General features: G+C 33.5%; 3 protein-coding genes across 3 annotated transcripts; 2 read left to right on the forward strand and 1 right to left on the reverse strand.

The window, feature by feature from the left end:
- Nucleotides 1–4805: 4805 nt before the first annotated feature.
- Nucleotides 4806–6640, forward strand: LOC131931946 (uncharacterized). The gene is made up of 4 exons (XM_059288781.1): nucleotides 4806–4936; nucleotides 5253–5502; nucleotides 5730–5902; nucleotides 6602–6640. Exons 1-4 carry the CDS (start codon nucleotides 4844–4846, stop codon nucleotides 6638–6640), a joined length of 555 nt encoding a protein of 184 aa, XP_059144764.1. The 5' UTR covers nucleotides 4806–4843.
- A 1022-nt stretch (nucleotides 6641–7662) lies between these two features.
- Nucleotides 7663–9504, forward strand: LOC131931949 (uncharacterized). Its single transcript, XM_059288783.1, has 2 exons — nucleotides 7663–7830; nucleotides 9240–9504. The coding sequence occupies exons 1-2, from the start codon at nucleotides 7667–7669 to the stop codon at nucleotides 9502–9504; spliced, it is 429 nt and encodes a 142-aa protein (XP_059144766.1). The 5' UTR covers nucleotides 7663–7666.
- A 5767-nt stretch (nucleotides 9505–15271) lies between these two features.
- LOC131931950 (uncharacterized) lies at nucleotides 15272–16918 on the reverse strand. Its single transcript, XM_059288784.1, has one exon. It carries the CDS (start codon nucleotides 16904–16906, stop codon nucleotides 15272–15274), a length of 1635 nt encoding a protein of 544 aa, XP_059144767.1. The 5' UTR covers nucleotides 16907–16918.

Below are 16918 nucleotides of genomic sequence, written 5' to 3' on the forward strand. Positions count from 1 at the left end.
GACTTTTTTGCAGAAAAACTTTGAAGTTATAAACATTAAGGTTACGTAACTCACAGATAATTAACAGATAATTAACAATATATAGAATACCAGTTCATAATAAAATTTCATGATGTAATCTTTTGAATAACAAATTGTGTGTAATGAATTTATTTTATCAATACAGGTAATCATCAACATGAAATCTAATAACAAGGCAATCTCATTTCGTTTAAAAGTTTTACTTTCCCTAATTGGGGAAAACTTGACAAGACAGATCAAAGGTAACAGAAAATTTTCATCAGACATATTGCTGTAGTAGATAGTAATGCGTATGTTAGTGGTTTACATTTCTTATTCAATTTTTAAAACTGATAACTCAAACTTAATTTTGATTTCTTTGTGCTGAAACAATAAAAATTGGGTAAAGTGGGTAGTTCGTACCATCTAAGAAAGAACAATGTTTTTTTTAAGTCGGAAACATGACTGATTTTTACGCTGAAGCAGCTCTGTTGTAAACGAGACCAAAAAAAAAATATGGTTTTTGTTCAAGCTGTGAGAGGGCTTCACCTTACTTTACCAGTATTAAACACCTTGGACCTTCCACTACTGATATCCCTTCTCATAGGATATCACTAGGGTACAGGCAGGGTAAAACACTGACAGAATGCGTCTTAATTTATATTTCAGGTTTTATACAAATTATCCACACAGTTTAGCTCTCACATTAGTAGCATTAACCGAATTGACTTTCGAATCGGTGACTTAGATGAAACTCTAGCCACTGCCACATCGTTTCTACACAAACGGCACTATCTTCCATATGCATCATCATTCCAATCATTTATTATATCTCTTGCATCAACATTCATACGCTCCTAACTACTCTCGCAAATCCAACTCACAACATTTTTTATATTTTATTATTAAAACTAAAGTCATAAAACACTAACAAAACGATTCTTACTACTCGCAAATGGTCCAAATACTAGCAAAGCAAAAAAGTGGCATAGGGTAAAAGATATATTAGGTTCAACACCAATAGGCTAATTTGTATACAGCAATTGGTCATTGTACATCCTTACTGGTCCCAACATGTATTGTTCAGCAGACATAGCTCTCGAGTTAAAGTATCACTTTTGCACGTTCAAATCTATCCAATTATATATCTTTATTTAGAGGATATCTTCTCAAGGATATCAATAAAAAAGCATTGATATAGCCAGAATTAAAAAACAAACACAAATAGCTTCTTGCTTAAAGTGTGAGGTCATTCCAACGACTATAAGTTCAGCCTACGGCTAATTCAATGTTGGGTTTCTTTATTTTATAAAACTGAAAGTGTAAACAAATCTCCGCCAGTTATTTTTAAACTTTTTTTTTTACTTTCTCGTATATACGAAGTATAGATAAAGTATTGTAATCGTGCATAAAAATAACAAGAAATTTTGACAGTTTTCACCGTTTTACTCCTCAATCCTTCATCACATCCGGAGTATAGAGGACTTATTTTAATCAGGCAAAAATTATAAATACAAATATATAAACGTTTTGGCGTTTTATGCGTTATCGAGTCGTAAAAACTGGACTTTGCAATTCTGTCCGTATGTCTGTGTGTCTGTGTGTCTGTCTGTGTGTAAACACGATAACTTGAGTACCATTACAGCTAGGTTGATGAAATTTCATATATAAGTATTTTATCAAAATCGTAGATCCTGATCAACTTTAAAGCGATTTCCGATAACCGGAAATGGTACTTTTTCTACTTTGAATTTTTCAAAAGCCTATAAGTTGTGTACTATTTTAGATAGATGCATGAAATTTCACACGTAAGTAAAAGATCTAATTCTCTACCTTCTGTCAAATTTTGAGTAATTTCCGTTGACCGGAAGTACTACTTGACGCTGTTTCCGATTTCTCAAAAACCGCATGTAAATTTATGAAGTACTAATAATATACCGCACTTTTATACACACTTTTAGGTGTTCACTTGGTGTGGGACGGAGTGGTCTAGCGGTAGAGAGCTGGACTGCTAACCCGTTAGTCTCGAGTTCGAATCCGAGTTCAAGTCAGTAGACCGTCCCTGAGTCCACCCAAAACTGTTGGGTACCCAACTACTGTTAGGGAAAGTAAAGGCGGCTGGGCATAGTGCTGATCACACTATCTCTTCATATGCCGAGGTCACAGAAACAAGTAAACTCTACTTCACTTTCCCCATTGACCGTCAGGTTTGAAAGGGAAACTTTTCACTAGGTGTGCAATTCTTTTTTTTACGAGATTCTATTCTATTATAAAAAGTGTAAGTAATTAAAAATGGATAACAAATATTGTCTATGTCCTGAGTTACCATCCCTCTTAATTTTATATTAGAATATTCGAGAAAGTTTAGGGGAGATCACTCCCGGTTTATTTAAAAATATTTTTGTGGCCGATATTTTTTTCCCCGGTGAACTGAAACGTTAACTCATACATTTATCACATCATTTCTTCAATATGGCAAACACAATCTCTGTAGGACTGAAGTTCTTTTTGAGATCTTTAGTCCTTAAAGACGCCCGACTCATGAAAGCTAATATGTGGCAACATATTAAAGGACACTGTGAGGGTGTGGGGGGGGGGGGGTGAATAAAGTGATCTTCCGCCAGTTGTGAGGGTGGGGAAATGCAACGACACCAAATATGAGAGTGGGGGTGATGAAGAAGATGAAGAAAGATTCAACACACAAGTTCAAGTCAAAATATAATGTTCTTCATTAAAATTTAGGGGTCGGAGTGGTCGAGTCGGTAAAGCTCATGGTTGCTAAATCGAAAAGTCTCGAGTTCGAACCCTCGGGCAGATGAGGCTCGTTAGCTGGGAACAGCCACTCTTCTAGGAGAGACAACTCCAAAATTAAACAACTGCTGCCTCGTAGTTTGTTCTTGGTTGGACAAAGGCTATGGAAGCAAATCCAAAAAGAAAAGCAGGCTGAAATCGGAGTCAATGGCCTCAATGGCGCATAACCAGTTGACACGTACCGCTTAATTGTGTTGGAGGCGTGGTCGAGTCGGCAAAAAGCTCATGTTTGATAAATTCGAACAAAGTCTCGAGTTCAAACCCACTGGCAGATAAATCTGGATCCCCTTCAACACTAATAATTAAGAACGAAGAAGAAGAAGAAGATTAAAATTTACACAATCAACTTCCTACCAAACTAATCTATTCTTTACTGTATACTGTTTACTACTACTACTAACTACGCACTCCCATGACCATTCCTAACACACTACATTCAAACTCTCTACCTAACTCTACATTTCTCTGGCCGTTCCCTATTGCTACCTTTGACCAACCAACTGCTCCCTAGCTCTACATATCTCCGACCGTCTCTACCTGATACTTAACACCAACTGATGGCCTAATTGCAGACCCACGCTTCAGCTCCTGTATTTTCATTGGTCTCTCTAACCAACTAGCTAGAGCCTGTTTCTGCTGACTTCTATCTACTTAACCTATCCAAGCGTCATCACATACACATTTGTATTTATATAATTAATACAAACGTTACAATGTTAAATACAAAATAAGCTAAAAATAAGTTGATTAGAAATTGGAGGAGATAAACTTGTATAAACAAGGTCCAAAACTCCCCTAAACATAAAATGACTTGACTTGACTTAGTCCTCTTTGCTCCTTGTGGAACATAGGGCCTCCACCATTTCCTTCCATTTCTTACTATCCCCGGCTATAAATTTTGTCATCACCTAAGACATCCCTGTTGGCTTCAGTTCTTCAAGAAGACTCCGCCTCCAGGTCTGTCTTGTGCGCCCTCTTTTCCGCTTTCCCTGGGGGTTCCACTCAAGCGCTTGGCGTGTAACATTTGGGTGAGACTTTCGCAGTGTGTGACCCACCCAGCGCCACTTCTTCCTTCTTATTTGCACACCCAAAGGCTCCTGCCTAGCTTTCCTCCATAGTTCTATGTTCGGCTTTTTGTCCTGCCATCTCAGTTTCAATATCTGTCTAAGGCATCTATTCATGAAGGTCTGTATCTTTGCTGTGCTTGCCTTGGAGACTCTCCATGTCTCTGCTCCATACAGCAGAACTGCCTTGACATTTGAGTTAAATATCCGAATTTTTGTGGTAATGGAGATGGCCGAACTTTTCCATATGGGTCGCAGGTCTGTGAAGGCGCAGCGGGCTCTATTAACTCTATGTCCTCCTCTGTGCCTCCCGTTTTGCTGATCTTGCTGCCAAGGTATAAACATAAAATGGCATAATTAAAACTATTGGTTATATAATATCTACCAGGTCGGTAATTAGTACAGCGTTTTTTGTTTTTGTTTTACTTTTTACCAACAATCTTTGGGGCGCTTTAGTCAACTTTTACCACACCGATGTTTGCCTACGCATGTAAAGGCTATAGTATAGCGTTTCTCCTATAAAATAGCACATTTAAAAAGATAGCGTAACATTACATTGTGAGTAATGTATTTTAGCTTTGGCATTTTACATTTTTATGGTCCATAGTTAATATACATGTTCAGATTATTGCTTCAAGTTTTTATCGTCTTTAGACCTAGAGATGCATTGAGCAGATGGAGTAAAGTTAATAATTTACTTTCTCAAAAATGAGCTAAGTACACATCATGGCTGGGTGGACTCAGGTATGACTGAAACTCGGAATGGACCTCGAGACTTTTGGGATAGTAGCTTATGGCTCTTCCACTAGACCGCGCCGTCTCACCGTAAAATGAATCAACTGATTATTAAAACGATTCCTATTATTAATAAACCAAAAATTGTGATCAGGGATTTAAATCAACATGTTGCTATTGTCTGTATAGGAGAGCTAAAACAAGCCGTAATTAAAGGGATACATACAGCTATCATGAATGAAGAAAGAACATATCATGGGATAGGACTCAATGGTCTGCTGAAATGTTTGGCTAAATTGGCAGAAGGAGAAGATGAATTTCAAGACGTAAAATATTGTTTTACTTTATTATTCTATTGTTACAGGTTTACTTTAATTTGCTTTATTTAAGTATGGGACGATGTAGCGTCGGTTTTTATTTTTAATTTACATTGTATACCATTTTTTTCGATTATTATCATCGATGTTTATCCTGTAAAAAATTAACATGATTTTAAAGCTTGTGTTTCTAACGACACACTTAGTATTTTGTAGTGTATTCATATATTAACATGTGGGTTGTAGATACTTTTGTATGAACTTTATTTTATATTTTTAAATGGTTATTGTTCACTGGCTGTACTAAAATACAATGATTTTTCAGATTCTACCTCTGCTTCCAAAATTTAAAGAAATTCTTGCTCTTGAAATTGGTTCGGAGCAGAGAAACGCAACCGCATGTCTAAAGGAGTTATGTAGGGGTATGGAAGCCAGCCAACATATTTTAGAAGACGATATGCTCAATGGCATGTTGGGACAGTTAACTGTTAGTCCAGATAAAATTATTTCAGACAATGCTAACTCAATATTTTGGAGATCAGGACAAAGTACCGGAATCCTACCTTCTAAAAGCGGTTAGAAAAATAACTCTAAAACTATCTTAAAACAAATATGTATGCTTTTTCAATTGTGGAATATGAAAAAAATTAGAAGATAGAAGCATCTAGCTTTCAGTTTCGTCTTATAAAATAAGCAAATACAGACCCTCGCCATATTTTAAAATTATTTATTAGAAAAGAAGTAAAATTACTACCTGTTTATATTCTTTAATTAATTCGTTCCATAATTTTTCCAATAATAGACATGGTACTTTCTGAAGAATTCCCGAAGAACTTCACGATTATTGAATCAACTATAGGAAAAGGTGCTTTTGGTAGTGTCCATCTTGTAAAAGATGAAGCCCGACCTGAAGAAGAAAATTTCGTTGCCAAGAAATCCTGTTTTTCATCACATAAAGATATGAATAATTTCCTTGTAAGCTGCAAAAATAACTTTTTCAGAAAAAAATCATATTGTAATATTTTATTTGTATTAATAAGGCTTGTAAGAAGGTCACTAACGTCTTGTCTCTTACATGCCAGATATTATTTTTCAAATAAAAAATACATATTATACATAATTTGTATTCAATCAGTAAAAAAAAGTAAATAGAAAAGTTACTTCCGCTATTGTTAAATTATTTTAAATCGTAAAAAGTGATGATGTTTGTGTACACGATGTATACTAGCTTAAAGTAAAAAGATTGACTACGTTAAATAGATATTTGTTTAGAGAAGCGGACAGTTTTTTTTTTTGATAAATCAAATCCCTAACAAGTTGCCTAAACGTAGTTGCAATAATGGCATAGTGTCATTAATAAATTAGGCTTAACGGTATTTAATTTGATTCTCTTGTTTGTAAAAAGCATTCTAATACTTTAAAATCTTGTATTCTGTGTATTTTAAAATCTTGAAGAAACGCCTACTAGAAACAAATAGCAGCCAAGTTTACAACAATTAATTTAGTTAGAAAATTTCTTTCTCTCCCTATTCTTACATTTCATATTTTCTATCAATTATAATGGACGCCTTTAATTCAGCAAAGTCTAAATTATTTTGAGAAATTCACAGCTAACAAAGAATTAACAAACAGTAGCTGAAGTGAGCTATATCAGAAATTTGTTAATGTTTTCAGAAATATACAAAACAATTGTTCTCAACTATAGCTGAGTAAATATCGCCGTTTAATGCGGAAAGTAGTAAAATCTTAAATAATTGAACTAGCTAATTGTTGTACGATCTAAATAATTCGAATCGTTCAGCAGAATATTTTAGAAAATATGCAATAGAATAATGCTTCGTGCATTAATTGCGTTACGTTTAATTTGCTAATTTTTAACCAACCACCCCTCCCCTTCAGATTCCGAACCTAACAAACAGCAACATGCTTTCACGCTTTACCAGATCACCCCCCTCCCCCCCCCCCGTTTTTTTTTCATTTTTGTAAACAAATATAACCAAGCCAGCATAGAATGCAAACAAAATATACTGTTATGAGTGGTATTAGAATCAATTAATAATGTTTTCTTAGTAAAAATAAAAAGAAGACTTTTTTATTTTCAGGATATTTGTAAAAAAGAGGCAACAATTTTACTTAAAGTAAAGCACAGACGAATAGTTCAATTTCACGGATTTAAGAAAACGCAGGATGCATTTTTTATTTTCTTAGAATATTTAAAAAATGTAAGGACAAATACTGTGAATTAGTGTACTTTGTACTTTTAGTAATAGTCAGAATAGTATGGTGTTAGTTCAACTACATGTAATTGAATTTTACTTTAATTTTCTTTAGGGTACTCTCGCTTCATTTATAACTAACAGAGGTAGTTTGAGTGAAAACTTGACAAGACATTTTACTATTCAAATCCTGGAAGGCTTAGAGTACCTGCATCAAAACAACATTCTACACAGAGATATAAAAGGTTAATGTCACACGTTTTTATATAACTTGCAAACGTACATATTCTACTGCGTTAGCGAAATTATTTTAATTAATTCAATTTTTTTTTAAACAAAAAGATAGTCTTGTGCTAAAATAATTAAAAATTACAAATAAAGTAATGAATATCACACATATTAGTGCATTACTTTAACTTTAACACTGATCCAAATCTTAAAACGTACCCATTTTAATATAAAATTAAATAAGGTTTGGTATATTAAAAATTCATATTTTCGTTCTCAAGGCAACAACGTTCTTATGGAAGATGACTGGAACCTAAAGATTACAGACTTTGGTCTATCTGAGTTTGTAGATGGCAATGGGGCCGCTACTGAAATTGGTACAGTGCGATACATGGCACCAGAAGTGATTTATACAGAAGGCAACGTAATACGAAACTACAAAAGCAGGGCAGATATATGGTACAGAATTTTATAGAATTAATTATATGTTGGTGGAAAATTAAACACCAGTGATTAAAATTTTGATAACCCACTATGCAAATTAATTAAATAATTACTCGAGTCGAGTCAAACAAGCAGTTTAGTCTCATTAAAATCGTTTATAAAACACATTATGTTGAAGCTTTAACTCCAGTTAAGTTTTTATTTCGATAACATAACCACGTATTCGATTGATAGAGCTAAAGACTGTTGAGCAGCAAGTCTCGAGCTCGAATCCGGATTTAAGTTATTAGAGCGTCCCTAATCCTTTAACCTCTTAGGGAAAATAAAGGCGACTGTGAATAGTGCTGACCAAAATTAGCCTCCATATGCCGAGGTATAAAACAGATAAGCTACACTTCACCCGCCCATGTGTTTTGGGAGCAAACGAAAAAATATGATGATGATGATTTTTACTTTTAATGAAATCTATGAATTTAAATGTCGATAACTTCAAAGGTTTCGAATATATTTCTCTTTCTTAAAACAATTTACCATTTAAGAATAATAACTTACTTTTTCAAATAGCTTAAACAATAATTCTCTTTTGTTCAAGAGAAAACTTCGCAAAAAAAAAAACTTCTCAAAAAACGACCGGGGGCATTTTGTCAATTGAATGTTTTAAGGTCTTGTTCCTTTAAAAAAAATAAAATGTATGCATTCAACGTACTTTATAATTTTAATTAAGGTTATGTGTGCTGAACTATAACGTAGTCTATAGATAGTCTATTAATGAATCTGTATTTCTTACATTCAACTCGATTTAATTGATTTTGAATAGCTATATTAATATAGCAGTTGAAACAATATTTTAAAAAATTACAGATGAGAATATAACCAAGCATTTAAGATTTAAAATATAATGATGATTATTCTAAATTTATCACTTAGGTTTTAGTCTTCGTCTTCTTTTAACTTTAATGTGGATTTATCTGTTTAGATTAAATCTAGGCCATACGTTAGCAATATATATTTTAACACGTTTCATATTAATAATTAAGATAAAAATTCCATTTGAATTTGTGCTGTATTGTTTAGTTCATCGTAATTCAAAGATACTATACCATAGAGTTTTAAGGTTTAGCCTATATATATATATATATATATATATATATATATATATATATATATATATATATATATATATATATATATATATATATATATATATATATATATATATATATATGTGTGTGTGTGTGTGTGTGTGTGTGTAAAAAAAATTCTAATGGTTGTTATTGTGTGTTATTCTGTGCTTACAGCTTTTTTGGCACACATTGCTAGGAATCTTTTATAAATGTTACCGTCTCATATGGTCAGACACAATCAATTTGCAGATAATGCTTTTAGTAAAATTACCGTTTTTTTTTTAAATTCTCATTCTACAGGAGTGTCGGCTGCACAGTGTTAGAGATGATTAACGGGAAACAACCAAACTCGTCAGTTCCAACACAGCAGATTGTTTTCCAGACCTACCTGGGGAACCCTCTTAAATATCAACTACCTGAAGCGTCATCTGTTTACTTGAAAGAGTTTTTAGAAAGGATTTTACAGCAGGAATCTAACTTAAGGCCAACTGCTGAGTGGTTATTAAAAAACGACCCGTTTATTAAAGGGACTGACGGGCTGGAGAGTTTTGTTGAGATTAAATAATGTTTTTTTTTTTAAAGTTAATCATCAAATTTTAGTCTCAAACTACATACATATGCAAACTTTTTCACAAATTTATTTAATTCATTTGTGCTAACTTTGATAGAAAAACGATTTTAAAGAATATTTGTATCAAGACCTACATTTGTTTTTGTACTCGGATCATTTACGATGCGAAAATCAATCTATAATAGTATGTAAATATTGTAAGTCTAATTTTACACAGTAATAATAAATTCTTTATCCACATTACTTTCATTACAAAGTCCAAATAGACAAAAATATTAAATGTACCGTTTAATATTTAGTGGTTATTTGAGACATTTTATTCTTATTAGCTTTAATTTAATGTTCAAAGTACACTGTAAACGTTTAATAACTTACAATTGTGGTAACTAATTTCAAATTTAAGCATATGTTCTACTGCTGAAAAGAAAGAGAATGAATGAGATAGAGAGAGAGAGAGATAAAGAGAGAGACATATTGACATGTACATATATTGAATGTTATTGGAAGCATACATAAAATGTTACTGAAATATAATAGTACGTCTAATTTTCCACGTCTAGCTTAAAAATGTAACAGCATGTTTTTTCTTGTTTTAAATATTAATTAATTTGATATAGATGTTCAATAATAATTTGCAATATTAAAATTAGCTTTCTACAAATATGTGTTGTTGTAATTATATTTAAGCTAGTATGCTGAATTAATTGCGTATTATATTTATTCATGTATTAGTATTTTAGACATTAATTTTATTAATTTTTCTATCATTTAACATAAAATTGTGTGTGTTTTAAGATTGTTGTTGCTAGTTCCATAACTTACCCAAATATACAATGCTTAATTATTCTGTTACTTATTATAGAAATTAAAAGAAATTAAAGAAATATATTTAAATTTAAGATTTTTATTATGATTATAACATTATTATTATTATTATTATTATTATTATTATTATTATTATTATTGTTTTTATTATTATTTTTTATTATTATTACTATTATTGTTATTATTATTATTATTGTTATTGTTATTATTACTACTACTATTATTATTAACTTAAGTGTATTATGTCACATTATTTTTAACTGTAGTAAACGCTTTTCATTTGCAAATAATTGAGACATACTTATTTTAAAAAAATGATATCAAAATACTTAAAATTAAAGCGAATGACAAATAATCATCTTTTTGAAGTGTAAGGCATTTATACATTAGTTTTATTTTTAATATGTTTAATATTTAATTATTAATACTCAACCCTTTACATTTTTTTCATTTGTTAAAATTCCTTGTAGAAGATAGAATTGATGGTATTGTGTTTGTTTTTAAATGTAAATGAAAAACTATGAGTTTGTATGTTGAAGTTTACCACAATTTTATTACGTATTAAGCTTGGTGTTTCCTTTACTTTCCCTTACACAGAGTTTTCATAAACGTACTTTAATCATGCTAAAAAACAAACATATATTTTTTTTTTGCCGTTTTACACCTCCACATCTTATTGTATTTGTAATATAAAGGATCTATTAAAAATGTGCAAAAAAGTCTACATCAAGATTTTGTCTGTTTAAAATATTTCATTACCTTCCGGAGCTGATAAAAAGTTAGTTTTGCAATTCTTTCCTTCTGCCAGACTCTCTGTCTGTGTGCATTTAAACATGATAACTTGTGTACCTTTTAGGGAAGTTTGACGAAATTTCGTATATAAGTATTATATCAGATGTGTTTTATTCTATCAACTTTTCAAACTTGAGTTTGTTTACGTTATGTGGACGAGATTTCACATAAATGTATAACATTGTAGGCGCAGATTTCTATCACCTATTGATCTTCTTCCTCGTTCGTATACTCGTGACTGTGACACATTTTTAATTGATTTCCGATGACTGAAATTAGCACTTTACGCTATATTTTATGTATCAATGCATTTAACGTTGTTTTCTAATCAGAAGCTAACAAAAACGGAATGCAGCATGCACATACCATGCTTCTACTGATTGTGCGATAAGAATCGTACAGTTTTCGTTTAATGAATATAAAGCACCTTTTACTAGATAAAATTTTCAGAAACATCTATTCTTTTTTATATATTATATATATACATTTAAATTGTTACTTTTTAATAATTCTTATTTAACAATATAAATTATTCGTTAAATATTTAGCAAATGTAGCTATATTATGCTAACCTATCTTCTGCTATCAACTGCTACGGTTATTTCGACAATAATTGTGTAAAACATCAACATTTTATAAAACATTATGAAACTGAAGAGACAGATTCATAAACCATGAAGAAACATTTTTTTTAAAAATCGGAGTTAATACCAGATCGATTTGTATTTGATTTAATGTTTAGCGTAGTTCTTTTGTTGTTCATAAAGTTGTAGCACAAATATGGGAAGGATATGCAATTCTCAGAACAGGATAGCAAACTTATAGAAACTACACACATATCAACTTTAAGCATTGGTAAACTGTTGTTTTTCACAATTTAACTGTCAACAGCTTTAAATCTTACAGATTAGTACAACTATTACATGATAAATTCAAAGTTGAAAACAATTGAGAGTTGATGTTTAAATTTAACATTATTTACACGGATGAAGCAAGTTGGTATGTGGATCCATTTTTTACCTAAAATAAAAATAATTCACAAATGAAATTAAATGTTCGATTTATTTTGTCAATCTGTACATTATATGTTTCCTCATATGATGACATTATGTCTGTTTTTTAAAACATTTGATGTTATTTAATTGTTCTATACTAACTCTAATATGAATCAGTTTCAACAGTTCAACTGTTTAAATGACCACAACATATAGGGGTATTGTGTGGCCAGCTTCCCACGCCCACACCTCACGCGCGTATTTTACACCAAAGATGGGCCGACAGCCTTGTCAGATTAAAATTCAACACATTGTCCTAGCCGCATTTAGAAAGACCATGTGTTTTGGTGAAGTGAGGGGAAGGAGGGATGAGATATAACCCAGTGGAATCAAACAAAAAAATTAAAACCAATGTAAGCTGATTCTTTAAAAGATGAAAAATGCTACGCAACGTCCCATCCCCCGCCCCCACATGTATTCTGTTTTTACCCACTGGCAGGGTAAATACGTCTAAAATGTGTATTTTGTTTGTGAATGTGTGTTTATTAAGACGGGTATAGTGGGTGGAATACGGGGTTAGGTATTCATATAGTTTATGGGGTGGGGGTAGTGTTACTTATTATTTCCTATGAAGCGAGATTTCTTTCACCCATAACAAATTCTTTTAGATTATATATTCTCATAGCATAACAACCTGACATTGACAGAGAAATCATCCATGCAGATATTTGGAACATGAAATGGCAGGAGAAGAAGACTTTTGTGAAAGCTTCAATTGAAGTTAAACCTAAGAATGACACCTCTGAAAATAAGGCATTACACCAATTCATTTATTTTACTCTAAATGGGTCAGGTTCACGCTACAGGGTGTGCAAAACAATGTTTTTAAACACAACAGGTCTCAAGTTATGGTGGGTGTTAAACACCCTAGTTGGTCCCAATAACAAGCCCTCAAATCCGCCTTCATCAAGATTTGATTCATCCTCAGATGGAGTTATGTTTATTTAACAATTTCTTGGTCGCCTTGCTAAAATGCCACCGCATTGCTGTCGAAAAGATACAACAAAACTGTATCTTGAACCTGCTTTTAAATCCTATGCTGATATTTATAAATAATATATCATAATTTGTAAAAGTGAGCAAATTCAACAAATGGGCATCACAGTCTGTGTAGGGGAATTAAAAAAACAAAACATATCTATTTTCAAACCTCGCAAAGATAAATGTGATACATGCTGTCAATATGAGACTGGCAACATCTGAGGATTTACATCAAGCACATAGACAGAAGGTAGAGGCTGCCCGAGACGAAATGAAAAACGACAAGTTTGCAGCTCACACACAAGTAACTAAAATGATATGTATGGACGTGCAGAGGGTACTTTTATCCCCATCAATTAAAGCCTCTGCATCATACTATAAGACAAAGCTACAGGTTCATAACTTCACAATTTATGACATTCACACCAGAGTGGTTGACTACTTTGTATGGAATGAAACTGAAGGAGCTGTGACAGCTAATGAGTTTAGCTCTTCTCTTGTATCCTACCTCAATATACATGCTCCACAGAAAAGCAGAATCATCGTTTACTCAGATGGCTGTACATCCCAAAACAGCAACAGCTTTAAGATATTTTTCTGTCCAGAGTGGGAAAGTTGTGGAACAGAAAATTTTGGAAAGAGGCCATACCCAGATGGAAGTTGACAGTGTTCATGCTACTATAGAACGACGATTAAAGTGATGTGAAATATTCTCGCCAATTGAGTATGTCACCGTTATTGAAGCTGCTAGACTAAAGCCATCCCCATATAAGGTTCACTATTTACAACACACATTCTTCAAAGACTTTGAAAATATACAGACGGTGCAATAAAGACTCTTAAGCCATGTAAAGATTTCAAGGTGACAAACATTCGTGCACTGCAGTACAACCCTGACGGTACGATTTACTTCAAAGTCACATTTGCAAATAGTTGGCAATATCTAAACTTGGGGTCGCAACATTAAGAACCCATCCCTAGCTCTGGCCAGTTGTACAAAAGCTGAAGAAAGAAAAAAGCTTTCAAATATGAGCACCTACAAGCGCTTAAACGTTTTACTTCATGCAGACTAACATCATTTCTATGATGATTTGCCTCATTTTTAAATCATTTTACTAAATTGAATGTTGCTAGTTTTTCTTTTGATTTTCATATTCAAGAATAAATTTAACTAATAAAAAATATGTGTATTATGCTGCTTTTTTATACGCATTAATTTAATAATTATACCATAAGTAAATGTGAATTAGTGATTGAAAATAAGGTTTATACTGCTCTATAAACACATCATCCACCAGACATACACAAATACATTGTGATCACAGAAACACGTAAAAAACAAAGTCACGAAGAATAAACAGAGTGCTATATAAGCCACACTAATTGATCTCTATTCAAAATAAACGTATCCCATTTAGTAAAATAAACTCAAAAGATAAAAATACGAGCCCAAAATAATAGTCTAGTTCGTATCAAGTGTCAAAGATTAATTAGCAACATATACATAAAAAAATAACGTTCTTTGAAGAAAACGCACTGATATTCTCTGTTCAAATCTGCTGAGTCGGTATCGCAGAGATAGGCGTTTTGGCGGCGAGATTTTTAGAACGAGCAAACCGTCAAACTTTTTAAAAGTAATAAAATGTTGTAAATATTAACACAAATCATTTTTAAACGCTAGAGCATAATCGGTAATGAGTTTCTTCGCACAAGCCATTAAAATAGTTTTAATGTATGCGATCGAGATCGAAATAGTCAGTTTTTTTTGTCTCTCCTGTAAAATTTACATTTTTGGAGTTAGACGGTTTGCGACCGAAACCATCGCTATATATATATATATATATATATATATATATATATATATATATATATATATATATATATATATATATATATATATATATATATAAATTAATCCTCGATAAATAAAAACAGAAAATAAAAAATAATACAATATGAAATTGTGTGTATGAAAGTTGTTTGGATAAAATAATAACACAACGCATAATATTATCAAGATATATTTAATCAACGTTTACTAATGGTTTACATCAGTATAGCTAAGAGCCAGCAGAAGATGGCTTAACAATATTCTCTTGGCTGATAGCCTAGACATCGACTTTTGGAGGCTCCAACTTCACCAGAGGAACATCGTTGGCCAGAGCCTTGGCGATGTGGGTAGCGTTCTGCCGTATCACATTACGCTCATCCGCCACGGCTGCCCGCTTGCGTAGCTTCACGGCGTCCCAGCGGAAATCAGCACTTTTGCCCATGACTTCATCGAACCTGCCAGTTATCTTGAAGACGTATCTGTTTTCATTCAACAAATCGTTTATTACAGGTTTAACAGTCGGGTACCTGTTTATCATGTCGTTCCACAACCAAGGCTGTAAGTTGGCTTCGCTTTGCTGTTTCAAGGCTGTGTAGAAAGGTATGCTGGAGTCTCCGAATCGGTAGTTAACAGTGGGTCGGTTGTTAGTGCCGCGATACTGGGAGTGGAAGTTGTTTTCGAGACGTAGAAAACCTTGAAGTTCGGTGGAGAACTTGACTATAACAGTGGCTGTGTAGGCCACAGAGGTTCTGGTTTTAGACATGACAAGACTCCATTTGGCAGCAGATTTCGGTTTCAGAGTTTTCGATGTGCTGACTGTGAATGTTTTCGATTGTTCTTTCTTGTTTTCATCCGTTGTAGACGTGCTGGTCTCGTAATTAAACGAATAGCCGGCAGTCGCTCCAAAACCTCCTACTGTGTACATCACCTGCACATTAAGCTCGTGGCTGTTTGTCCAAGAACTTGTTGTGGTGTGTGTAACACTACGGACAACGGTCTCAGCTCGCGATATAGTTTTTGTTACTTCCGTCGTGTCGTTGTTATATATAGTACCGGAGTCCACCGCTTCTGGAGTCAATTCTTGTGATACGGGAGTTCCAAACTTGATGTCTTTTATTGCAAAGCTCCAATTTCCATAGACCATGCTCAGACGTTTATCGCTCATTAAACCCACACAGCGCGCACTTTTGTCCGCAACCCATGTGTCGGCGGTTCGTCTAAAGTCTTCACCAACATTCGCGGCTCTACAGCCTTGACAATAGCTATAACCCAAATAATTTGCAAATAAAGCAATATCAGACATTGTAGTGTCCATGATGCGGGTCTTCACTTTAGCAAGATCATTCAGTTCTTCCGGGGCTGCAGCGGCCTTGCAGCATCGTAGTTTATCAAGGCAGTTGAGTTTATCACAGCTACCACGATAGATGCCGGTAACGAAGTAGGTGTCGTTACATTTACAGAAACCTTTGTTATCAAAACAGGTTGAGATATCATGGTCATAGCATTGTCCATAGGATGGAGGGTGGTCCGCTGGTCTGGAGCACCTACCTTCTAGGATGTTACTCAACAGGGTGGCCTTGGCGTCACTTACATAAAAGCCCGTCATAAAATAACCAGCAGGACAGGTAGACCAGGTATTGGTTTTGCTCATCGTCGACCAATCAGCGTACAGAGTGTGTGTATAGTTTGTCCATGTCGAGTTTCTGGTACAGCATTCTACTTCGTCTAACAAATTCAATGGGTCATCGGTTGTTTTATCTTTCCTGGAGAAGCCGGTGATGAAATCATTCGTACTGTTGCATTGTGATTGACCCTGGATGGCCAGATTAAACCCATACCTGGATCTGCTGCAGCCAGCATCAGCTTCCATGATCATCAAAGCCAGAAACAATAGAGTTCTAGCCAATAACATCTTTGTATCTTT

This window comes from Physella acuta, unplaced genomic scaffold (assembly GCF_028476545.2).
Source record: "Physella acuta isolate Inbredline_101_S28 unplaced genomic scaffold, ASM2847654v3 ptg002062l, whole genome shotgun sequence".
Taxonomy (NCBI): domain Eukaryota; kingdom Metazoa; phylum Mollusca; class Gastropoda; family Physidae; genus Physella; species Physella acuta.